This window comes from Electrophorus electricus, chromosome 17 (assembly GCF_013358815.1).
Source record: "Electrophorus electricus isolate fEleEle1 chromosome 17, fEleEle1.pri, whole genome shotgun sequence".
In the NCBI taxonomy this organism is placed as follows: domain Eukaryota; kingdom Metazoa; phylum Chordata; class Actinopteri; order Gymnotiformes; family Gymnotidae; genus Electrophorus; species Electrophorus electricus.
Window position 1 is genome coordinate 5,665,326 of NC_049551.1, and position 26,525 is coordinate 5,691,850.

A 26,525-nucleotide genomic window follows, 5' to 3' on the forward strand; every position below is an offset into this window, starting at 1 on the left:
ATAGTCTGTCCATCTTTCACCTTCTGCTTTTTGCTGTTTCAGTATTGTGGCTCCATTTCAGCAGATAGCATGTTTTAATGTCCACCAGTAAAGCCAGTTTATGGGGAAAACCGTAACGGTAACTAGAGGTTGTTTTTTCCTGCAATTTCTTTGACCAATGATCATTTGTTGATGATAGCATTATTTTTATCACGTCATTTCTCAGCAGAGAGCTCAGTTTCTGAACTGTATTAGTGTAACTGCCATTTATGCCATAATGAACTCATATCTTTAATGTATATATTTCTTATTTACTAAGGAGCATGGAGGAAAGCAAAGTATGGCTGAGTCAAAGTTCAAATAAATGTCAAACCCTATGAAGAAAAACATTTCATTACTGTTTCTTCCTCACTTTTTTCGTGCTCCCCGCTGCTACTTTAAAGCTGTCTGGGATTTTCATTCCCTTTCAGCAGCTTCTGCTTGAATCCTGATACTGTTCATCTTGATCAAGTATTTAAACGCAGTAACACTTCAATCCTCTAGAAGGCAGCATTGTAAAGTTAAGAAACCGCAATTAATCCAAAACTCAATAGGCTGGTGGACAGCCAGTATGTGATTGGCACTGGTGGGAAATTTACAGTTAAGAAAACATAGTTGAACCCATTTTTTGTGTTATTTTTAATAGCTTTTGCTTAGAACAATAACATGGCAACAAAGAATTTCTTGCAGCCACTTCTCATTTTAATTAAAAACAATATAAAGTATTTTCTTTTGAAATGTACAGCAAATGTCCCATATACATAATTTGAAATCCTCCAGAACACAGTGCACTTTCATAAAAGCCAAAACAGTCAATCTAGGATATGTACATAAAACACTTGTGATTGCACATGTAACTGAATGTGCTTATACCAAGTGCCAGTCAACCATTCACTCAAACATAATAATGAATATGTCCTACTGAAATTCAGAGTGTATGGCTAAAATATAAAAGGTACAACACAATTAGGATATCCTGAACCATGACTCAAATACAACGGAATATTTTGTTTTTCAAAAACGGCTCAAAGCACAAAAAAGCACAATCAATTCCTGTTTTTACAGGTTTATGAGAAAAGCGCTCATGAGGAAAAGAGCCACAGTGTTCTGGCATAAAGATGTCTCCAGAGGACTTGCTTTTGTGCAGCTGGGCCCAAGGGAGGCCAGAATGTTCATCTTGTACACATGGTTTGGTGAAAGGGCAATGGTTTTGCCCACTCCACCAGGTCACTGACAGAACTGTTGAGCCTGGCACCAGGTCCACTTCTGTAGGAGAGCTTACAAGTAATATATGGTATTGAATAACGAAAATGACAATACACTGTATTCTGTGGGAAAGGAGAAATAAAGGGGACATCTTAGTCCTCTGCTTTTAATCTGGTAAGACTTTGAACACACAGTATCCAACCACACTTTATCCCTGGAGTTTCTGATCTTCAGTTCAATTCAGAGTTCTCGTGTGACCAGAAATGATAGAATGAGAAAAGCTACATGCTATATGCTATACCACTCCGGATCATAAAGAAATATTAACTGACCTATGCAATGTATCTTTGGTTTAACATTCTGTTCGGATATCAGACAGTTATTTCACTAAGTTGGGAAAAGAGTGAGTGACCTAGAATAAGAAGGATTCTAATTTACTTTCAGGAAGAATATCAAGTACAACTCATATTCTAGACAATATAGATCATTACTACTATCTTATTTGTTTCATGAGAAGGAGCAAAATACTTGAATTATTATTTTATATACCAAGTTTAACATTCTCAGCAAACACCCAAGACAACAAAGACTACAACAGCTACATTTCTAAGAGCCAGTCTACACTTGGCAACAGTTTTCCATCTGGATTTGGCCAAAGAACATACATTTGCCTTTATATGTTATATATTCTCAGCATATGAAAACAACCTCTCCAGTTCAGTCCATGTATTCTGCTTATGTACAAGTGACAAGTGGATTTAAGATAAAAATATATAAAGGTGAAAAAGTGTATAATGTGCTGGAGTACATTTCTGATGAGGTTATACCACCTCTTCTTTTTAATGACATCAATAAAGCACTCACTAGTCCTAGCACAAACAAACCAACCAACCTCCAATAATATTTTAAGTAACAGTGAATTGCAACTTATCTGTTGCAACATTTCAGTGATTTCACATCAAGGCCAGGCCTTGCACTTACTTTGTAAAAGTATGTATATAAAATGCTAAAAATTGACAGTGAATGTATTAAATAACAGAATAAGTGTTCTTAAACCAATTCAAAAACATGAAAAGGATCATTACATTAAACTAAGTTACATCATACTGCATTTCTCAGGACTGGGGCAATCAGATGTTGCTGATGACAAAGTCACTTTCCTTTGTCAAACTGAAATTCTAATCTATAATCTCATTTCCACCACGATGTCCAGCAGAAGTGGCTCAGCCCGAGCGGCCTTATACCAGAGAGCCTGCCTGATTCTGCGCTGGCACCATGATGGGTACGCCGCCCATGCGGGAGATGTTGGCAATGCTGATGCCCGTGGGGACGTGAGGCTGATGTGATGGAGGCGGCTGGGCTGCTTCAGTCCTGGGCAGGGAGCCTCCGTTGAAGTTGGACAGCACGGGTGGCCCGTGCGGCTGGGTGGGGTTGGTGTTGTAGCCAGGCAGTGTGTCCTCCGGGGTCGCCGAGATGGCCATGGGGCGGGGCCGGTAGCCTGTGATGCTGCCTGTAGCCGTGGTGATGGAGCTGGTGTCGTAGATGGGGTGGGCATGGGGATAAGGGTAGGGGTTGTGGCTGTAGGTGTCTCGGAGCTGAGAGCTGGAATTCACGGATGACAGAGTGCCGTTTTTTGAAACGATGTCGGAGCCAGTGCCGCTCTTTGCCCAGGAGATGCGTTTAGGAGCCTGAGCATCCTCCCTGTGTCACACACATTTTACATATACAGCATTCAGCAAACACTCTTATCCAGAGAAATTTACAAAAGTGCTTTGTCATCTTCTCATAGAATGTATCCTAGCCAGTACAGTAGTACAGTAGGTTAGAGTCAAATTAAACTATTGAACTAGGATACTGCTAGATGCTGGAGGCAGTGCTAGGTTGGGGTCACACACAAACACAGAGAGTAAAGCTCTAACTGTGCCTACCACACCTCACTCACACAGAAAAAAATCCATATTCAGATCTTCAGGATTAGAGCTACTGCACCAGCCGAACAATGATATCTAATGTTTATCTGATCAGTGCAGACGTTACACATAGCACTGCAGTTGCGCCACAAAGCAGGAGGCTTACTTGATGTCATTGGCTAGATCATCCTCTGTGTTTCGCCTTCTTTTCCATAAGAAGAGCACGAGGAGGATGAGGAGGATTAGGCCCACCAGTGCTCCCACCGTGGCACCAGCTATCACCCCAGCGTTAGCTGCTGAGCAGCAGGAACAGGACATATACCACAGAGTCTCAATCAAACATCAAGCTCATCAAAATATTTGGTCAGACACTTGTGTTTGAATTGAGAGTAATGCATGTGGAGTGAAAGGTAGCAGGACAGAAAGACAGGCAAGCAGGCAGGAGCAGGGCATACCAGTGATGACCTCCAGGTTGATGTAGCACTTGCTCTCTCCTACAGAGTTAGAGGCTGAACACTCGTACTTCCCCGACATGTTACTACTCAGTTTATTCAACTTCAGGATACCTGTAGCCTCATCTGAAAGACAACACACAGTTATTTTGCGCATTTCATGATTTTTTAAAATGTTTTATTTGCCCAGGTCAGTGTAGCCAGTCAGTTTTGCCAGATTAAACAACCAATCATGGGCTACAAGTGACACTTTGGTCAGTGATCTCTCGTCAGCGTACACTGGCATAGGCAAGCGTGACGGGGACTTACTAAGCATGGGAGAGAAGAAGATCTCTGTGGACGGGCTGGTTTTGGACCACTTGTACTTGGGTGTGGGTTTACCAGCACTGCAGTGACAGGTGAGTGTGACGTTTGCCCCCAGCGCTGGCTTCCCCTGCAGTTTACACTCAGGCACAGCAGGGGGCACTGTGGCACAGAGTGAGGGAAGATTAAAAAACCCAAAAACCTCTGTTTTCCCCAAACAGTAGACTGCAGCAGGTTCACTGTGACCTTAGTAATATTTGCACATACTCTGAAGTTAATATATGTAAATATGTCTATGATGTCCACTTTCGGCCCTGCTCTTTACAGTTTTGAAGCTCCTCTCGTAGAGAACATTATAAAGTATATGCATGCATATCAGGTGTTTATGTGCACGTCCCGTGTGTTTGTATAGGACAGATAATGTGGGCCTTTCTCTTTCCCAGTGGGAGTGGGTCCTCAGCACCCACCCAAAACATTAAGCGTCAGCTCCTTGACGGTCTCGGTGACACCAGGAAGGACCTGGCACATGTATCGCCCTGAATCAGGCTCCACCGTGTTGTTGATGTAGATTGACACATTTCTGTTGGGCATTGTATGGGCAAAGCGCACTCTGGTGTTAAACCGATCGCCAAGGTTTACAGAACCACCTGTGTACGAAATGACCTAGAGAGAGAGACAGACCGCCAGACAGAGAGTGAATGAGTGACAGACAGAGAGAGAGAGGCACACCTCAGAATAGTAGCTGAGTTAATTTTGGAGATTCTCCTTTTAACGGTCACTTCACATAATGAACAGTGTGGGCTCTTCTCAACAAGAAGGCCAAAACACACATAGACCCACCAGTTCAGCTTTGTCAGACAGGTAGTTCCAGACGACAGTGACCCTAGCAGTGTCACTACCTGTGTAGGCTGCCTGTAGCATTGCCAACTGCCCCTGTTTTACCTCCACAGATGTCTGGGGCATTTGAATCTGGGACAGCGCACCTAGAGAAAGAGAAAAGGAGAGATGAGAAAGAACTTTTCAAACCCAAATAATTGAAAACAAAATATGGCAATGATGTAACAGTACTGGAGGGAGGTGGGTGCTAACACAGGCAGATATAACAGCACTGGAGGGGGGGGTGCTAACACAGGCAGATGTAACAGCACTGGAGGGGGGGGTGGTAACACAGGCAGATGTAACAGTACTGCAGGGAGGTGGGTGCTAACACAGGCAGATGTAACAGCACTGGAGGGGGGGGTGGTAACACAGGCAGATGTAACAGTACTGCAGGGAGGTGGGTGCTAACACAGGCAGATGTAACAGCACTGGAGGGGGGGTGGTAACACAGGCAGATGTAACAGTACTGCAGGGAGGTGGGTGCTAACACAGGCAGATGTAACAGCACTGGAGGGGGGGGTGGTAACACAGGCAGATGTAACAGCACTGGAGGGGAGGGTGGTAACACAGGCAGATGTAACAGTACTGCAGGGAGGTGGGCGGAAACACTGACAGATGTAACAGTACTGGAGGGAGGTGGGTGGTTCCCCAGATAGATGACATAGCACAGATACATGTGGACAAGCTCTTTGACTTTATCTCCCACTACAGGAGAGTTATGGAATTAAAATTTCACATACTTGGGTAAACAGCAATGGTTCTCACAAAACTACCATCATTACCTGCCAAAAGTAACGGAGTAGAAATGAGTGAAAGCCCACTGACTTTTCTGCACAGGTCTGGTGGGGCTGCAGTTTGTTTGTTTGTTTGTTTTTTATCTTCTAACCAAGCAGCAGCAACAACAAGCGTGTCTGAAAGACCATCTGATTAACCATTTATAATCAGACGTGCTCCCGCTTGGTTAGAGTGAAAGCCAGCAGGCTGCTCAGCCCTTTGTGGACTGGCTTGGACACCCATAATCCACACCCACCTGCCTCCCTTACACCCTCAGTAGCCAACGTGCAGGTCTGACACAGGTTATCTTAAAATCGCCTCATCGACCTTTACACTGTGCTCACATACATATACATATAATAGAGATTAACCATATTAGCTAATAATACTTGGAATGAGGTCAGATGGCCTTTATCATATGCTAAACATCCTTATCATCCTTATTACACAGGATTAACAAAATAAACCGACACTGATACCACTATTTTTATTGTGAAAAAAAAGAAAAAGTGATTGTATTACACTTCAGTCACCAGAAGGGGGAGCCAAATATTCTACAGATCACAACTTACCTGCTTTTATGGCATTAGAACATAATTACTGTTTCTTGTTCACTGTATTATTGTTTTAAGACAAATTATAGCGCTTAGCCACTCAGTCACAATAAAAGAACAAGTCAGTGGCAGCTGCTCAGTGGGGAGCAGCAACAGATTGGCAGGTAAATCAGGCCTCGAGAATCTGTGCGCTGAGTGTGTGTGATGTCTCCACAACAGCAAAGGATGAATGTGCTGTGCTCTGCTGTGTGTTCCCCACCACACTCTTCCTTTATAAAGCAACACCTTAGCCAAGAGGCTTTATTGAAACCAATCTGGACTTTCAAGCACCGTCAGTCAATATGCATCAATATCTATATGCGTCAATAGTATGCAACAGAATGTCTTTGTTCGGTTGCAAAAGAGCACACTAATCCCTGATCAACACACTGCTCTGGGAAGCTGCATACACTCCTGGTTGTAGAGCATTCCAACTTTTCAGGGAGGTGACTGTTCTAAAAGGAGGGTGAGTTACAGACGCCCACACCTGACCTGCGATGAAGACCCAAGCCTTCATCCAGCCAACGCATAAAAATGTAGGGGAGGAAAGAGGAGATGAGAATTGTAAATCCAGCCACTGGGAAACAATGGCCCTCAAGCCATTAATGATCAGCCATTATCACAACTCTCTAATGACAGCTTCCATCAGGCCCACGAGCTAATCTAATTGAAACGATTTCACCACATTAGCTCATCTAATGACCTACTAAATTACTTCTGGCATTCCAGTTTCCCATTTGGTATAGTACTTACAGAAGTAGCTTTTTTTTTGTTGCATATTTTCATTTGCATTTTGCTGTTTGCATGACCAGTCATTTTCAATGTTTGAAACAGCTTGTACGCAAAGTCTATGAAAAGATTATTATTACAGTTAACCACCACCATCCTGAATTCACGATCAAACCGATCGAGAGTTAGAGAAAAAGGGAGAACGAGAGCAAAAAAGAAAGAGAAAAAAGGAAAAAAGAGAACTCGTCAGAGCTGCGCAGGCTGGAGACCGTAGATAGAAGATGGAAGATAAAAGGAGGACGAATGAGGATGGCCAGTGGCGAGAGCGAGAGTGCCTGACACAGGGGGAGATGGGGGCCATGGCAATTAATGTGGAATGAGGAGCGTTTGCAGCAATCTCTCTTATAATAGAGGACCTGCTGTTAGCTACACTGCAAAGCACACACGAACAAGGATAAGCACTGTGGGGGAACCTGCTGCTGGGATAGGAAGAAGGAGAGAGAGAGAGAGAGAGAGAGAGAGAGAGGGAGAGAGAGAGAGAGAGAGAGAGAGAGAGAGACAGAGAGAGAGAGAGACAGAGAGAGAGAGGGAGAGGGAGAGAGAGAGAGAGAGAGGGAGGGAGAGAGAGAGAGAGAGAGAGAGAGACAGAGAGAGAGAGGGAGAGGGAGAGAGGGAGAGGGAGAGAGAGAGAGAGAGAGGGAGGGAGAGAGAGAGAGAGAGAGAGAGACAGAGAGAGAGAGGGAGAGAGAGAGAGAGAGAGGGAGAGAGAGAGAGAGAGAGGGATGCTGGTATTTGCCCTTCCCCTTTCTGATATATAGCTACTAATCCACTCATAGCAGGAGCTGGGTCAGATCTGAATTATATACGTGGTCTGTTAATCTCTCTCTTTGTTCTACTCTCGAGAACACAATATATAACACTACCTGCCAAACTTCACTTAGTAACATCGGAAACTTTAACATAGTATGGTCCCTTTCTAAATACATGTTTATTTCCCTGAGTTAAGCACAAACAGGGGTATACGTGGGAGGGGACTTTTCCTACCCTCATTAACACAAGTTGTGTGTCAAGGCACTGAGCCTGTTCAGAGTTTGTTCTATTGTGTCTGAAATGCTTATCACATTCTCTAAGAAGTAGGTTAAGTTTGAGTGTAACCTGATATTGTGGTACTGTAGTAAAAACACAAAGGCAATGAAGTTGAATGGATATCAACCTTCCAATGACACGCCACAGTACTGATTTACAAGCTAAGGGTACAGTATCAGTTTTCTCCGGTTTTCTTAGACATATAATATTTCAAATACATAAAACAAAATGCAATAGAGGTTACTTTACTACTCTTTATCTGAATAACAGCTAGAAACAAAGGCTTAATGTCCCACTGACACCTAGAGAATGTCATGTGTGCTTTAATATCCAGCAGTGTTGACTTCTACAGTGGTCTTTTAACTGGGCTCCCCCAAGAGACAATTCAACAAGTACAGCTCAATCAGAATGTTGCTGTGAGTTTTGACCAGGACAGAGAAAACAGGGCACATTACTCCAGTTCTAAAATCTATACACTGGCTTTAAGTTAGTAGCAGAATTGACTTTAGTGCTACTACTAGTCTACAAAATCATTGAACGGCAGGGCAGGGCGGGCAATCACGGCCCTGCCCATGGGTGCAGTAACATTTTTCATGCAAGAAGTGGACTGTAGAAAGAGTGCAGATTGGCATGTTTATTCCTCAGTCTCCCCAACAGGTCTACAGCCTTGAGGACTTCATATGAAGAGCACCCAGATGGTTCCTTTTTTATGTCCTCACTAGGGGCTGGGTGGACACCAGCCTTCCTCCTTAACCTCCATCAAAGCCACAAAGTGATGCCATAACGTCAGTCCATCCTTGGGGCCTTTCCCGAGTTCAGAGTTCTAAGCCAAGTCAGTCTGTTAAAATCTCAATGGCACCCTGTAGAACAACCAGTGCAGCAGAGCAATTGGCAAACTCAGAGCTACAGCTCTAACAGAGACAATCCGGGCTTTGCCAAGGTCCTCTGGGGAGAACTGAGAGAGATGTGTGTGTACTGTGCCGTGTGCCTGTGAGCTGCAGGAAGAGAGGATCATAGGATGGACTCAGTCTGCCAGTCAGGCCTGGGCATGACAAGTGAACAAGAAATGTAGAGGTGAGCAGGAAGACAAGACCATCTACTGCTGCACCTCTTGGTCAAAACCGCTTTGAGTAAAAAAAGAAAAGAGCACAGAGAAGCTAATTATCAGATAAACAGAAAAGACTCATTTACCCTCACCGCCGCCCCTAAATACAGACGATGGTAATTACAGACAACAGAGGAGAGGATGTATTTGAACTATCACACCGAGACAGTTAATTCAATATATGTTTATATGGCATTAGTTTAATTGCTGTGTAAGGATGGGAGGAGGTTTGTGAGTGGCATTATGTAGGTAGTGTGTGTGTGTGTGTGTGTGTGTGTGTGTGTGTGTTTGTGTGTGCGTGCGTGTGCGTTTGTGTTGTTTTATTATATCTGTGCACAAGACTGTGTGTGAGATGTTCCAGAGAGCTCCCACTGAGCAGCTGAAGGTTAAATAAAACTCTATGAATTCTGACAGTGCTACAAGTGAAGCCAAGTTTGGCTGAGAATCACCACTGGACAGCTACTGACAGTATTTATATTGATATATTGATATTTGATATGCTGAGGTGCTCTAACATAAGTAGTTGATTTATGGTTGAGTTACTGAGACCTTACATCTTGAGTGAGAGCGAGGAAAGAATCAGTAAATTAATGAAACACCAGCGAAATTCAGAGATGAGAGGCTTGGTGCAACAGAACCCCTCAGCTCCTCACCCTTCACCTCCTCAAAACCCCAGACTCCCACCCAAAACCTGCTTGTTTCCTTTGTTTCTACAGCCTGGAGAGACAGGAAAGACCTGTGCATAGTGATAAAAAAAAAAAAAAAAAAAGACTGGGACCCAATCCAAAAGTAGTGGGCAAAAAAGACACACACACACGCACGAACACACATGCACACACATGGGATACAGAGTTTTCCATAATAGCAGCTTTTTTGGAACAGTTAATAAATGAATCTATCAGCATCAATGTGGCATACAACAGCTCAAAGACTATATGAAAAAAGATCAGTGTTGTCTGCACTGTAGCAATTGCACTGTACAGCAAACTCTGTAGCAATTTGCCTTAGAAGCTATACTTCCCATGTAACAAATGTTTTACCATTACAATTACCTGTTATTTTTGACTTTTTTGCAAATAATTGCTTATTTCTTAATAAAATTCCAGGGAGGAACTGCAATGTAAAGTTTTAATGTTAATGTTATTAATGGACTTTTATTCATTCGTAATGAGCCTTGTAAGTACACATTTAAGTACACGCAGATCACTTTGAAAATCTCAGTCTAAATCACTGGAAATGGTGACCACTTCATCGTAGTTTAAACAGGCTGGAGGAAAAATCCATCCAGTGTAATACAAAAACAAGAAAAATAACAAAAGCTTTTTCTGTGTACCTTCAAACAATACTAAATCATACTCACATCATACACAGTCACCAGACTAGGCTACTAAGTCACTTCCTCCTTTAGTCTCTGAATCATATTTTGGCCTTACATGTCTCAAGCATTCAGAGAATCCATGAACTTCTCAGAGCTCAAGAGTTTGCCTTTCATTTTCAAATACAGAGGATATTATATGCATGGCAAAAAGATGATATTTAGAATAGCACTATCTGAGATTATCTAATATCAGTTTCTCCTGTTTGATGGTTTAACAGCTGTGAGGTTAATAATCTGTGGAAACCTAGAAAATACTCAGGACACCCTGGATTAAGACGATGAGTTCTGCCTGGATTAACATGATGAGTTCTGCCTGGATTAACATGGATGAGTTTTGCCTGGATTACACTACATATTACAACATGCGATTATCTTTGCCACACAAATCTCACACCTCATATCTGATCCAGCACGGAGCAACTGCTTACTATTAACTACTTCCCACATGTACCTGAGAGCATATTACAAAAATAGACAAATATAGACAGACAGAGTGAGCAAGAGAGAGAAAGAAAGTGAAAGACCAATTTAAGAGCAATTTTCAGGCACACATTTCTAGTCATCCTTTTAATCTTCAAATGTCTGTATGGGTAAATACTCACGAGAACTTTGATAAAGACTGCACATTCAAATTAGCATATAAATTAGGTTTAAAAGCAGTCAGACACCCAAAGGCTAGATAAGAGGAGAAAAATTAAATACCTGTGACAAGATGAATTAAGCATTAATGTTACTTTGAGATTTAAACTGATACATGTTAATAGTCATCTTAAATAAAAGTTCTAGTACTTCTACTTCCTAGTATTCTTACTGTCATGATCAGTCCCTCCCGGGTTCCGGGTTCCGTGTTTTCCCTGTATGTGTTGTTTTTTTTTTGAGTTCCGTTCCATAGTTTTGTTTTCTCCGCACCTCGTTTGATTTTCAACACCTGTCCATCGTTTAGCTCACTGTATTTAAGATCTGCCTTGTTCCCCGTAAGTTTTGGCTGTTCATTGACTCCGTACGTTTAAATCGTTGTGTTTCTCAGCCCCGAGTTTTCCTAGCGTCTTTTGTTATAGCCTGATTCCCGTTTGCCTTCGTGTGTTTTTATTTGTTAATCATGCATCCCCGTACTCTCCGCATTGGTAATTTGACCCTGGACCGTTGTACCGACTCTGATTCTTCTCTGCGCATGCGTCCACCTCCTTAACGCTCACCGTTACACTTACCTGTAGCTCAAACAAAAGAGCTGAGATAAGAATTCAGGATTAACAGGTTAAAACATTTTCAAAGGGTGGGACAGGATTACAGGAAAAATAATTATCCAATGTGGTTTAACAAAATTAGCAGTGCCGCAAGACAGGCCTGGCATCATGTTAACCAGATCGCATTTATGCTTAATCTCAGTGTTTCTCTTACCCACTTGCTGTTAAATTAATTTAGACTTGCTCTTGCTTACACATCCGGCAAACATTTGGCACAATTCCACTGTTAAACATCCCACATGAGCAACTGGTCTGGCTGATGATAAAAGCAAAAAGACAAGTCCAAAAATTGTACATGGTGTTTGTCTCAGGGAAAAGAAGCTTTGCATCTCAACATGGAAAGGAACTCCGGAAGTGAGCTTTAAATAACAGTTACAGGCAATGATTGAAGCAGCTAGGCTTGGGAGTTGTGATTATTGCACATGGCACTGGAGACAAACAGAAGCGAGCACACACACATACATACATACATTTGCTTTTATTATGCCTAGTATATTGAAACTGCAAAACTATCATGTAATTCTATTGCCCAAGAATGAAACTACTGTCAATTCACCGTATTGTTTGCCTTTTCGATAGGACAGAAAGTGTTTGACTACATGACTAAGTCAAATTTTTAAAGGAAAACCATTTGATCTGGGGAAAAACATGGCTATAATAACATGGACCCTTAAATAATGAAGAACTATTTATGGAAATGTACTTGGCTGAATTCCTAAGAGGACTTCAGATGGACAGAAAAAAAACAACCCATAAAGCCATAAGGCAACAGTGGACTAACAAAATAAACTGGAATTAGACATGCCAAAAATTAGAAATATGCAGAGGTATGACAACCTTATAAATGTTGTTTTGCATGAGAGAAGCATGGACATATATGCACAAATAAGGTGATGTCCATTTAGACGCTCACGACTCCATTTCAAAACATACAATTTGCAGTATTCAGTTTACTTTGTTAGTACTGGCTCATGTTGCCACAGCAGACCACTCTCACATTATCATTTCTAAAATCTTCATTTCAAGAGGTGGTAGAGATAATCCATTCTCTAATGCATTCTCCAGAATGCCATTCTTATAACATTGCTAGGTAGCAATTAGAGAGAGGTGGTGTGAATGACAAATGCTCTCTGCTTCATAATTCCATAATCAGCTGTATTTAAAACATATCAAAGATACTTCAAGTCTTTGAATAGAACTTAATCACTCCTCAAGCACTCCATAAAACATATCAGAGGAATGAATATAGCAGGCCCCATTTTCACGAAGCCCAAAGAACCTCAGGACCTGACTAGGATCGGACTTGGGGAGTTAGTCTTTGCCACGCTTACCACTGGCTTGCTCAGTAGGGATCTGTACCCAGACATTTGTAAAGCTGCTTAATGACACCGTGTGCTGTAAAAAGCACTATAAATAAATTTGACGTTGACTCTACCGATCGAAGTTTCTGCTATTATTATTTTCATTACTTTCACAGACATGACACTCTTTAAAAATGTCACAAATGCCATAAACTATGATTAAGGATACATTCAAATCTATATCTAACTATATACTTTAAATCGTTTCAGCTACTTCTGTTCCTTTTGGGGTTATGTCTTCTTACAGCTTTCTGTTTCTTCTCATGTCTTCTACAGTTAGTTCTACCATGTCCGAGAGAGCGAGAGAGAGAATCCGGGTGTACCAGGAGTGGCTATGACATTTGCTTTATGGCAGCCTTATGATTTCTATTTCTAGTTCAATTCCTATGAAACCCTCCGAAACATATCTGGTGATGCTTGTGTGTGTGTCATTTGGGGGACACAGCTGTCAGCAGGGCTATTTTCAATCTACCTTCTTATGGGGCTTAACCATACAAAAAAAAAAAAGTGTTATTTGTAAAGCATCCTCCAGTTTGAGAAAGGCACTATATAAATGCAACTACTACTACTAATTATTATTTATTTATTTATTCTGAATCAGTATCTGAATCACCTGCATCTTTAAGGATACAGTGACATTTTCTGAGAAAATATGATTGACTGTGTGTTAAAGGGAAAATATGTTTGAGCGTGTGTTAATCAATGTAATGATGTGGGTCTTTGCATAAGAGTGTGATGTTATCATATTGCTCTGTACTCAGTTGTGGTTTACCGTAGGAACGTGAGAAGACGACTTTTGCCAACGTGCTTTGACGACATGTTTATCCCTTTTATGCAATTCAAGATTTATGGCTTTCCCAAGGAAATCGGAACACAATATCACACAACAATATGTAAATGAATTTCCATATTTCCAGCTTTCCCCCCCACCAGTTCCCTGCAGCAACAAGCAGTGATAAGCAAATGGTGGTAAGGGTCTCAGGAGTGGAGAAAGTCTTGTTATCTTTCTGACCAATGATTTGTTGTGAGGACCATTGAATTTAATGTTGGGTTCCATCCATCTTTTTGCCCAGGAGTATAGGTTACACCATGTAAAGTCAGTTTCAGTTTGCTTTGTACCATCACCTTTGACCTCTGCAGGCATCATACATCCATTGTAGAAGCTCCCCAGTCCTTCGGCACTCCACAGTCCATTCAGTACTATCTTCTCCAACCCACTCCAAATGCCACATGCCCTTCTCTAACCCCTGCCTAACATCACACTCCTACTACAATCCTTGACTGTTACAGAGCAACACCATTTCATAACTTTCCATTTAACGGGTTTTACAACCAGCCATATGACATGAATTTATATTCTCATGTTGGGATAGATCATGCTTAAAATATTCCTCATATCCACATTTCTTTTAAAACCTTTGAAAAATCTAACTAGTTCTATGTATGTTTATCTGGTAATTAAACATGGCCTTCCCTTCTAAAGATCAAGGAAAGCCTTAAAACAGGACTGACACAGGAAGTATAGCCATGAGGACACAGGTCACTGGCCCCGGGTTCTGGCCTATTGTAAAGCAGTCTTATCTATTGGCTATTAACCCCAGTTAGTAACTGTCTGAATTCTTGTCCCAAAAGGCTAGAGTGAGTTCTAGGGTGAAAAATATGAGTGTGACTGTATGAGTAGAAGTGCTGTAATTGCTGTGTAAAATTCTGAGCAGGAAGTGAAGCTTTTCTCTGCTAACCCTCTTCTGTCATTCCGAGATGGCTGTGCTGCCTCCAGTTGGATTTCATCTCAGTCAGTGGGTGCTAAGCCTGACAGCCTCTTTCAAATGCTCCCCCAGCTAATAGCAGGCTTTACACACACACACACACACACACACACACACACACACACACACACACACACACACACACACACACACACACACACACACACACTCCTCCTTTCATTAAGCCTCTGACTTACATTAAGGACTTCAGGAAAAACATCTGAACTATCTGAACACGTTCCTGACTGAAATACATCACACCAATGTAAGGTAACGTAGTATCTACAGGATTTAAACAGACAGAATCAGAAAAAAGCAAAGTTAGAAAGCAGCTCGGGCTCATAAGACCTACTGCCCAAGAACAAAAGCTAAAAGCTACTTTATCTGTGGGTTGATGGTGTAACACAGTCAAGTTATAACTTAAACTCAACAGACGGGTCAGTTTCCTTCTGAAAAGATGCATTCATTCAAACTGACCAAACCAACATCTTGAGCTTTGTTTCTTTGTTTATTGTTATTCTGCCCTTCTCCATTATTTATTATGATGTAGGCCTCACATCGCTAGCTGGTGTGCTTTAGCCAGCCAGCATGGCCTCCCTCGGTAACACTAGGTCCCGTGAGAGAGGAGACAATAGTCTCCTGGAGCCTACAAAGCGCCTCTTTACTGCTCTGATGTCTAACAGGGATCCAGTAACAGGAAGGCAGGGTGGAGGCCCGGCTAACAGAGTCACATCCCCCCCATCCTGTTGAGATTAGACCACAGACCAAACTAGCAGTGGCCACAATCATCTCTGAAGGTCACTTTTTAAAGCACTATTGTTTAATGAAGTGTTTATAACGCAAGCAGTGGCACTGTGTAAATGATACAATTATAAAATAACTTTTCTTGACAACTTAAACACCTTTTAGACATCATATTAGAGATAGACTGGCTTTTGATTCTTCCATTGGCTATACATTTCCATTTTTTAAAAATACTTTTAGAAGCTGGCAATGTTTAAAGGGACTTAACCTCACTACATGCATTTTGATTCTGTATGCACAGAAATGCAACGACTCCCCCCACTCTGCCGAGTAAATTCCAGGTCCATCCGATTGTGAACGCTTCCTCTATCCTGGTTCTGGGCCTGGGTGGATCCTCCCTCTATATCACTGTGCCACAGGCTGGAAGAGGAACGGCTGCACAACCGCACCCCGAGAAACGCATTTATTTATTTTGCGGCATTATCGAGCTGATCTGGGAGCTGAGGAATTGCAGCGTGCGAGAATGCCAGAGCTTATCAGGGAGTGGTAGGCAACTGAGAGAGGAAACGGAGACAAGAGGAAAGGAAGCGCCCAAACGGATACGCTTCCTGGAGATACACAACCCCAGGGATCTGCTGTGGCCATTTACGGGCCGGTTTCTCAATTTCTCTTTGAAATTCAAATGAAAACATGTTGCAAAAAAAACAAAAAACAAAAACCACAAAACAAAAAAAACCCCTGCTGTAACTAAGTAATTTAGTAGTGCTCTGCAGATTAGGGAAAAAACAAAACAAAACACACGCAGCATGTTTGCACACACAGGGTCATATTGTTCCTCCCACCATCAGCAGGCATAAAAACACCTTTGCCACTTTCATATACAGGATTCAATCTCAACACTTGAGTTTTAATGGCCAACAAAAGGACATAATGTCTGTTGTGATCATCCAGCTCCCACTAGACCTCTGCAGAGAAGGCGTGCCCTCTTTCTGAGTCCAGGCCTCTTTCTGTTTCTCCCCCATCCTTTCCACAGAGCACCACCAAGCAAACTAGCATCAGATGACTGGTAGGGATAAAATCATAAAGGCAACAAATTGATTACATCAACAATATAAACAAACATTGGCGTGTCCTGTGCTTTACACGTCAAAAGCGACAGGCGAAGCCCTTAGTCAACAGGGTGGAGTAGTATATTACTTATAGGGTACAGATATGGCTTAGTTAAGATAATATGCATGTTGGGTTAGCCAAAAGCATAGTAGACTTACCTTTATCAATAAATTCATTCTAAAATGAGGCTTCAATTCATTACACTAACAAGCATATTTACATATTCCATATAAAGAAAAGTCTGAACACTTTTAATAAATTCAAACTGATTTTTGCAACAGTTAAAGATTAAAATGGTTTATTTGGTATACAATAAATGGAGATAAACATTAAAATATTTTATAATGTTTTAGTAATGTTAGTTCCATGTGTCACCTTTAATCCACACAGCTACACATTTTTATTACTAAAATAAAAATGTCAGCCTTTAAAAAAAAAATGTAACTGAAAAAACTCAAACAATATGCCACTTATTCTCAGGTTATTGCAGAGTTCATCACTGCCCATGTAGCTGCAGTGGAGATAACTAAGTGATGCGGTCAGGGGTGTCAGGTGAGATAGGATCAGGTCAAACTAAGGTTGGCTCACTTGAAACAATGAGATGGAGGCAAATAAATAAGTGAGGTCATCTCTGCAGCAGGCTGCTACATTCACACTGCACTTTAAGTAATGTCTCCTGAGTTTTACATCTGTTACGTAATGTAATTGTTTTGGACAAAGACACCCAACTCCCCTTTACACCAGCACATACCACAAAAACATCAGCTTCCTGGAAAGCAGAAAACAAAACCTAATCATTAAATTTAATTTTAACATTAGTTACTTAACCTTTAAGAAGATTAAGCCTAAAATATGTTTGGAAATTTGTTTGAATTTCGAATGGTGATTTAGCTTTGCCACTGCAATTTAGTCTAATATTTAATCCATGTTTGGGAAACCAACCCTTAGTGTAATGGGGGTATTTGAACTTTATGTTTAAGGGACAATTTCTAATAGTTTTAATTAAATACCAGTAATTATTTACATCACTGCACATAGTTCATCAAAATACTATGTCATTCCTGGTATAGGACATTTTATAAAGATTTTAAGAAGACAAACACATAAGTGATACAGCATATGCACAACATTGTTTACTTAGAAAAGACACATGTCCTGTACAATTAGGTCATAAAGTTTTAAAAATCATAATTTTGGGATATTTATTGGAGCAGGTCAATCTCAATCTCATTTTTTTTCCTAAACCCCTGGTGCTCTGGTGTTTTACTAACTGCAACCATTACTGAGACAGATATATCTCTCCTGTATTGTGAAAAACAAAGGACATTTTGTTCATTATAATTGTGATCAAATTTATTAATTAGGAATACAAACTCTTTCTTTGTTCCTCATGCACTTAGGGATTTCACACTGCATGTAAATAATGCAATCACCTTCCTATAATTATGATTACACAAGCTTTATTTTTGCTGTTAAGTGGTCTTAAGGCACCGAGGGTGATGGAAAGAACTGCGAGAAAAACCGAAAACTAAATGGATCTGTCAGTATATAACAAAACCATTACTGTAACACCTACTCCCGAGAGAAATTCTAAAGCCATTACCATTCAGATGAGCAACAGATCAGCTCAGACCAGCATCACCGTGAGGTCAGGGTGATGTCTAAATCAGAACATCTTGAGAACACAGGTACTGTTATGCTTTTGTCCACTCTACATAATAAACACTGACTTATCACAGAGATCGTCTTTTTTGATCAGTGAGAGCAATTATGAAGTGATGTGATAGGGTGTGTGCAAGTGAGTGTGTGTTTGTGAAGATGAGAGGAGATCAATCCCCAAGCGACTGTGTGCGGTCTCCAGTTCCCACAGGCATTCAGCACTCCTCTGAAAGGAACAAACACACCCTCAAATACACTAACTGCCATCAGGGTCACTATGGGCCTGTGTAATGGCTGCAATCAGTGCATGCAACTAAAGTATTCTATACTGAAACACACATGCGCAGCAGGACCTGAGAGACCATTGAACCAAAGCCTTAATGGAAACGGCATAAAATAAATGACCACACCGTCAATCATGATAAGGGTGCTTGTTCTGAAGAAAAGCTTTGTATTCTTTTGCAAAAAGAGAAACTCTTATGATTGAAGTAAATAGTCAGTGCTATAACAATTTGGATCCATATTGATAAATATAAATAAAAACTATAGATAAGTGGCCTCATCTAATCCAGGCTTACATAATGGTAAAGTATAAAGGTTACCAGTGTAATGGTGTACTGAAGAGAAAGATCTCAACTCTGTGGCTGTTCTAGAAAGAGCCACATCTTAAATGTACACATACACACACGCACAGACACATACGCACACGCACACACATGGACACAGAACCCTGAGCAAAGCAGAACAAGGCAGTGCAGATCAGCATCTGCACGGAAGGCCAAGGATAACCTCCTGGGCACCCTGGCGCAACAAGCTGCCCAAGCACATTCGTCGTTTCTCCTAGTCAAATAATATTTTCCATGGTCCACACACATTCACCTACACACTCACACTCACACTCACACTGAGTGTTTTGGGTGGCATGAACTTATCACCTTCTTGCAGACCTGCACCTTTCCTGGAGCCGCCCCTAGTAGACACAGCCCAAACCTTGGCACACTACAGAGTGAAATTCCATAAAAATAGACATCACCACTAATTTATGCAAGCTTACTCATTCGAAAGCAATTCCAAATCTACAGCTTTACATGGCAAAGGAACCTTTGCTTGTGATTTTTTGATTGCAACATCAATGAGCAACATGAGCTACATGAGCAACACTTTATATAATACAGTATGACATTGCAGAATAGTTCTCAAGCTTTAGTATAAATCCATGGATTCCACCTCTGAAATGCTTTACAAGACGTTTAAATGTCACCACGGCTTTATCATTCTGCAGGCGGACCGAGATCTCACTGCCAATTTACCACATCAGGAAAAAAATGCACTACAAAAAAGCAATATCTAAAAATCCAGACTGGATAGCTTTACATATTACACATTTATTATCTCAATGGATGAACTGTGGATGTGTACAGTTCAGATGTCATCTGCAGTGCATTAGGAAAGAGACTCCTGTGTGCTAAACCTTGGTGGTACATTCTGTTTACACATGTGCTGATGGAGCCAACTGTGCGCGACGCAAATGGGAAGATCTGGGATTAAAGCCCTGTTCCCCAAAACACAGGAGGGAGGGGAGAAGAAAATCTGTAAAGCATGCACACGCACACATACACAGACACACATACACAGACACACATACACACCTACACACAGACACACAGACACACTTCACAGTGGACTCTCACTTGTCCTGTTCTCAGATAAAAGCACTAAGCAAATTTGCTGATACTTTAAGATGGCCTAATAATCCCGGCAGTAATCCTCACAGGCAAATTGAGAGCTCAGTAGCACTCTGGATTTTTAAACAGTACCTCTCTTCACCAGGCTACAAGCCCACATGCTATGCATGGCTTTCTTGGAGCTCCCAGTGGCTGCAGAAAACTCAAAAGCATATTCACATTTATTGAAAGACTAGGACTGCACAATATGGACAAAAACTACATTATAATAACTGTTTCATACTACAATAGACATGTTCCTTGCAGTATACTGAATATACAATGGTGAACCCTTTATGTGACTTGGTTAAAGGCTGCTGTACTTCATTTTGACCAAAATTAATGATACTTATTGGATAGCATCAGTTAATAAACTGCAAATGCCTGCTTGCACCCCTCTCAGATCCCATGATAGTCAACATACAAGTAATGAAATTACTTCTTTTCATATGGGAGCTGTTCCAGCTGTGGGAAAAGATCGTCACATTAATATATCTGCTTGCCAGAGTGCTGAGCTAGACTAGGTTAAGGGTGAAACTCTTCAAAAGAACATTTTGCAGATTTTCATCAAGTGCTCAATTATATATTACACAGTAATTATGGCCTGAATTATCGATAGGGTCAGGGGAGGGAGTGGCCGATCCAGACAGCTGGGGCTATTTTTAAAACAGAGGAGGAGTAGATGCGTTCCCTGGGGCTGATTCCTTCAGATGATTTCGGATCAGAGCAGGCGAGTGAACAGCCAGTGACAGGTAAGGGCAGCTGAGGAGCATGGGAGGAGCGTTCCGGAAGGGCACGTGTCGTGTACACGCTAACACGGGCTTGCTTCTGAAAGCGTCTATGCAGGTGTCATGGACAACGGAAGGATTGGGGGCGGGGGGTATGGAGTGGCTTTCCTATGTTAGTCAGGAAATGATGTGAGAAGAATACGGAGATACTGCCGAAGAGCATGCACGGTGAAGAGAGCATTTGAGGGTATTTGCTGTCATTTGAGTAATCCATTAGCAGTAGGATGCCATGTCAAGTATTAATGTATTCGCTACAGAAGCTCTAGGGAGTAGTCTCTGAGCAGTAGGGTGCCGTGTTGGGCAGTGTTGTGTGCTGGGATGAAGCAGGCAGCCAGCAGTACAGGAGCACATCTGCTGAAGACATGAGTCTAGCTTTAGGTGTCAGAGATGAGTTAAAGAACTCTCGCACTGTAGCCGACCAGCCCTGCACACTACAAGGCACACGCCACCCCATCACCTTCGCACGCTGCTTATTCACATGCTCGGCAATGGCTGAGACACAGTTTGGCAGGTAAAGTGTCTTGAAGTCACAGATAATCTACATCTACTGTAATATTTACTAAACTGGCTGAGCAAGAACATATTCTTCTAAAATATATACTTTACAAGAAAAACAGATTTCATAAAATGTTGAGTCGAACTTTAGTATTTTATACTAAATATACTAAAATTATCATTAATAATGGCCAGAAATGATTAAACAGGGATGAGGCACAAGGCGTTGCCTGAAGTGCCTGATGAAAAAGTGAGAAAGTCAACGAAAGTCAATGATTGGACCCTAAATGAAGAGGGTAAGAGGGCACCTATAACTCATCTCATGTTAATTAATGGGAGGAGAGAGCATTACCCTGCAATCTACACTACAAAACAGACTGGAATGGAAGTGTGAAAAATCAGTTTATGATCCAAGAAAAAACATGGAAGACCCAAGGAGCTTTCCACTGACCTTTTCAAAGAAGACAATTTTACATACTACTGTGTAAAATAATACCCTACTTGAAGTACTCTGACACTGAGGCATTTTACATTTCCTACACCTAAGAAAAATATTTCTAAACTAGAGTGTGTCAAATCCAGATATACTCCCCCACAGATGCTGCCTGAAATCCGTTCTCTCCCTTTGAAGTCATCACGTGGTTACTAACACTCCTACACGTGTAGATCTATGACATTAGGACACATCTTAGCAGTGGGGGAGTCACATTGCCTTGTGTTCCTCTAAAAACAGGTTACTATATACAGTATGTACAGGAAACAAACAAACAACTTAATGTTGTGACTGTGTAATTTAACACCATTTCCTTACATTGAAATCATACTTCCGGACTGATATTACGTGAATGTGTCCCAAGAGCCATTGGCTTAACACAATAGGGTTTAAATCTAAATATGGTAAATTCATTTTGGAGTATGTAACCCCTTCCACTGCTACCAGAAGAGAATAAAGCAATCACACCATGCTAGGAGTGCACTCTCAAACTCCCGCGCTGTTATACTCTTACAGATCAATGCGTGTTACTGCTGTGCCCTATAGGGCTTTGTCCATTTAGCCACTGACAGAGTGAAAATAACAATAAGATTATTGGAAATGGAATCACATTTCTATAATTATCAGCCAAGGTAAACTTATGTTGAGGCCCCCCTGCCCCAGGAGGAAAATCATCAACAATATGATCATAGTGTAATGTGAGTATGACATCATTGTTTTGTTTGCTTACAGGAGAAATATCACCATTGTGTGGCAGAGAAGTTGCATGAGCAAACTCTCATTGGCATAACTGAGTCACAGGTCTCAATAGCATCAGGGTGTAATACTGGTGTCCCAGCTGGGACTCTATAATCACAATATTGTACGAAAAATGACTATTATAGAGACCAAAACACAGATTCAAGAAATCCCCATCAGTGCTTAAGTTTGGGTGTGTAATTATATATGAAGATGAGTGAGGCAGTGTGTGTGTGTGTTCTCAAGGTTTGACAGTAATGGACTGTGGAAGGTGAATCCATCTCTGTAGCCTGCAAGTGCTGATGAACTTGCTAACACCAGACCTTGCCTTAACGCTCCTCTTACACACAACCTGACAGGTTGGCTATTCTCACTCTCTCTCTCACTCTCTCTGTGTCTAGATTTCTATAGCTGTCACGATCCAAAATTATATTCTGTGTTATTAATAACATGTTATTATGTTCTATAGTGTCAATACAATCCCCCTCCAGGGTAGAAATGTGGAGACATCAGCAGGACTGTAGTGAACTCTATGGCAGCGCACCACACAGACACACACAGACACACGCATACACACCACTTAATACAATGAATCACTCAAATGATACGTTCTTTAAAAAAGAGTAGTTCTCCCACTATGCTTACATGTGATTGGTGCCCCATCTGTCACACAGACAGAAACTCCATAATTGTATTTGTTTGTTTTGCCAACATGAAGTCAGAGTTTCATGCCAAGGCACTGTCTTTGGAAAACAACTGGAGAAAGAAACGCTTACTATAAATATTCTCTATTAAATGGGTCTGGCAGTATCATTAGTGAGATGCAGAAGAAAGTCTCATTAGAATACACATGCACCGTCTTCACACTGCCTTGTTATAATCACAGAGATAAGCACCCTGAACATACAATACAATATCTCCCCTCCCCCAGGATTTTACTGTTTTAAAATGGAAAACGATAACTACAAGAAGAGGAGGAGGAGGGTGTGTGTGTGTGTGTGTGTGTGTGTGTGTGGGGGGGGGGGGTTAAATTGTGTTGGGAAACTAGCCCACTACTTTTCTCATGACCCCTGTCCCATACTGAGCCTGTTGCTCTTGGGACTAGGGACCATGAGCAACAGAGAGAGAGAGAGAGAGACAGAGAGAGAGTGTTTGTTACTGGACTGAGACACTGCTTCACCCTCATCTAAATGATATAGGGACCATTTGATCAAAACTATGTCATATTTTGCAAACACCAAAGAAGCAACACTCGGTTTACAATAGCCAGTGATGTTCTTTAAACATAAACATTTAAATAGCAATTTAAAAACACCCACATACTTGTTTCTGGTTCATATATTAGAACAGATAGATTCTATACAACTTTGGAATTGCATCCGTCCTGAAAAGAGACCAGTGGCCAGTAACTTCACTCAGGACTTGGAATCCTGGCACTAGGGCCTGGCCTTAGATGAACAGCCAGTTAATATTATGTTGAGAAATAATATTTATAGATAAGGAGAGACTGGTACTCTGAGCCAGCGCATGCCCAGTGCATTCCCAGCACATTCCCAGCACATTCCCAGCACGTTGCTAGCTCTTCCCAAGCAGGCATGTGTATTCCCAGACACATGACTGAAAAGGAAACAGTGAGTCAAAATACAACACACTGAGACAAACAGCAAAACATAATCTCTTCCACAGCCAGCAGTCTTTGAAAATATTCTGACACGTGACCATGCCCGGTCTCCCAGTAAGTGGAAGAAGTGCGAAAAACTGTCTACTTAAAAAAAAACAACAACAACAACAACCAATGTTGTTCTGGAACAGCAGCCTTTATTCTCAAAGCAGGAGGACTGTTCATGGATTAATCTGGCTGTTAGCCTGTGGTGACTGTGACCAGTACATCTAGATGGGCCCCTGAGGAGTACTGCTGTCCTCAGACAACTTGTGATTTTTTTTTTTTTTATCTACTGGGAATTCAAATCCTGCACTAGCCTTAAGATGTGGATCTCATATTTATGTATTGTGGACAAGCTGAACGTTTTGTTTTCAAATTCTGCATCAAGAGACTAATCACAAGTCCACTGCTAGATACGGTGTGTTTAGCACCACTGATGTAAACAGCAAGACAGATAACACGCAGGCAGGCTACTTTATCAGAAGTTTACACACAGTGCACAAATCTCCATTCAGGTTAGTTAACCAGTGAATGGCCTGACCTTGGATTTCAATTTGGTCGGTTTACATATATCAATACCAAAACAAAAATTGATTGTGACCTGCAAACTACTTTAAACTATTCAATTTTTTTTTTCTTTTTTTAAAATGATGCAGTAAAAAAGCAAAAGAACAATGACGCACATTCCCGCTGCCACTTTGTCACTGAAAAGCCATCACTCCATCCTCCAATCAGAAGGAGCCGACTATCCCCCCCCCCCCCCCAAGTTTCCTGCAGCACTCATGATGGCAGTGCTGTGTTGCCTTCTCTCATTTTACAAAATGCCATTCATTCTCTCCCGTTTCCTCTTCCAAGAATAGTGCAGTCAATAGGAGGACACACCTGCAAAATTGTGTATTTCTGTGTGTATGTGTGTGATAGAGTCCCAGACTGCAGCCGAGGTAAAATATCACTTGTTACCTTCTAAGTACAAACGACTACTATTTTCTGTTTGAGTAAATAAGAATGAACAGTAGCCCAACAATACCACTTGTTGCGGGAAAACCTGAGGTAAAGTGTGTTATTTTCTCCAGAAAGGCCCTGTAAATGACTCCTAGAGTGATTCTTTCCCGTACCGTGATGACCACAAGTGACATCTGTTTTGGTAACATATTTCTCATGAGGGTGAACTGACAATTTTCTCATGCGTGTGTAACAATGTTTGTGTATCGATATGTACATTTTAGGATTACGTCACCTTCAGTATGTATATAATGTCTACATGATGACGAAAATATATAATATAATATAATATAATATAATATACATTAGACTATGAAAGTAAAAGAACAGTGACTGTCTAGTGTAGACTGTCCTCACTGCTTACAACCTAAATTGAAATGGTACTTTAACAAACTAAATTACTCATTTATGTCATCACACCGATATTTCTCTATCATTCAAAAGCTAGTGGCCCTACTAGATTACTGTTTTTAAAGGAGAAAAATAGCTGTTTTTATATATAGCATCTTGCATTTCACAACTTTACAATATTCTCTCTCTCTCTCTCTCTCTTATATATATATATATATATATATATATATATATATATATATATATATATATATATATATATTCAGAGTTACATCCAAATACGTAAAACCTACCTGAGAAAAACCACAGAAGTGTCAGCAATGACAACATCGCGCCTGCGTTCTCTGAAGTTCGCCTCTCCATTTCTCGACATCCAAACCGTGTCCGCTCTGCGTCCGCGTCTTTGTCCCGACACTGCTCCTCGGAAGTCTCCGTTATCTAAACAAAGCAAAGCGGTCAGCGTCCTTCAAGCCTCTTCCTGCGTCCCCTTCCAAAATGACAGCTCCACAACGCGGAAAGTGCAGCGGCAGACGCGAGTTGGAAATCAAGTTCGCCTTTGCAATCGAAAAAGCGAGCCGGAGGCTTCGAGAAGTCACACTGACTCGAACGAGTGTAGTTTGTTTAGTAACGAACAGCCAGCTGTAGGTGCGCTTTTTACGCGTAATGTTTTTACGTTGCACTTTGACCGAGAAACCTTTGAGCGCGGTCCTAACAGAGGTGAGCGAAACTGATACGAGCCCCCCGTTGTGGCTAGCTGTCGCACCTGCCTTCGCTAGGAGCGCCGCCCAGTTTGGCCACGTCATCACCGTTTCTACAGGTGATTTATTCTCTCACACCGTGCATATTTTTTCCAGTCTCTGTATTTGCGTGCTCACCAGCTGAAAACTCAGTGCACTCGCAGCAGATAGGCAAACATTTGCCTTTAGCTTTCAAAAGTAGTGCGCGACACATTTT

The 26,525-nt window shown here is 41.4% G+C and overlaps 1 protein-coding gene across 2 annotated transcripts; it reads right to left on the minus strand.

The window, feature by feature from the left end:
• Positions 1–698: 698 nt before the first annotated feature.
• esama (endothelial cell adhesion molecule a) lies at positions 699–26,357 on the minus strand. Of its 2 annotated transcripts, none has more exons than XM_027000737.2 (7): positions 25,865–26,357; positions 4,730–4,872; positions 4,357–4,552; positions 3,896–4,051; positions 3,590–3,712; positions 3,301–3,427; positions 699–2,925 (listed from the first exon to the last, which is right to left on the minus strand). In XM_027000737.2, the coding sequence occupies exons 1-7, from the start codon at positions 25,932–25,934 to the stop codon at positions 2,463–2,465; spliced, it is 1,278 nt and encodes a 425-aa protein (XP_026856538.1). In that variant the 5' UTR covers positions 25,935–26,357; the 3' UTR covers positions 699–2,462. The 2 variants fall into 2 exon arrangements, with proteins under 2 accessions (XP_026856538.1, XP_026856537.1); XM_027000736.2 differs by having other exon boundaries at positions 3,301–3,430.
• Positions 26,358–26,525: the final 168 nt, after the last annotated feature.

Bases quoted from the DNA above. Each gene is read 5' to 3' on its own strand.
- esama (XM_027000736.2), bottom strand. From the start codon at position 25,934: ATGGAGAGGCGAACTTCAGAGAACGCAGGCGCGATGTTGTCATTGCTG. The intron at 4,553-4,729 runs GTGGGTCTATGT...CTCTCTCTCTAG, and splicing joins TGTCTGACAAAGCTGAACTG to GTCATTTCGTACACAGGTGG. The intron at 3,713-3,895 runs GTAAGTCCCCGT...GTTGTCTTTCAG, and splicing joins CTTCTTCTCTCCCATGCTTA to ATGAGGCTACAGGTATCCTG.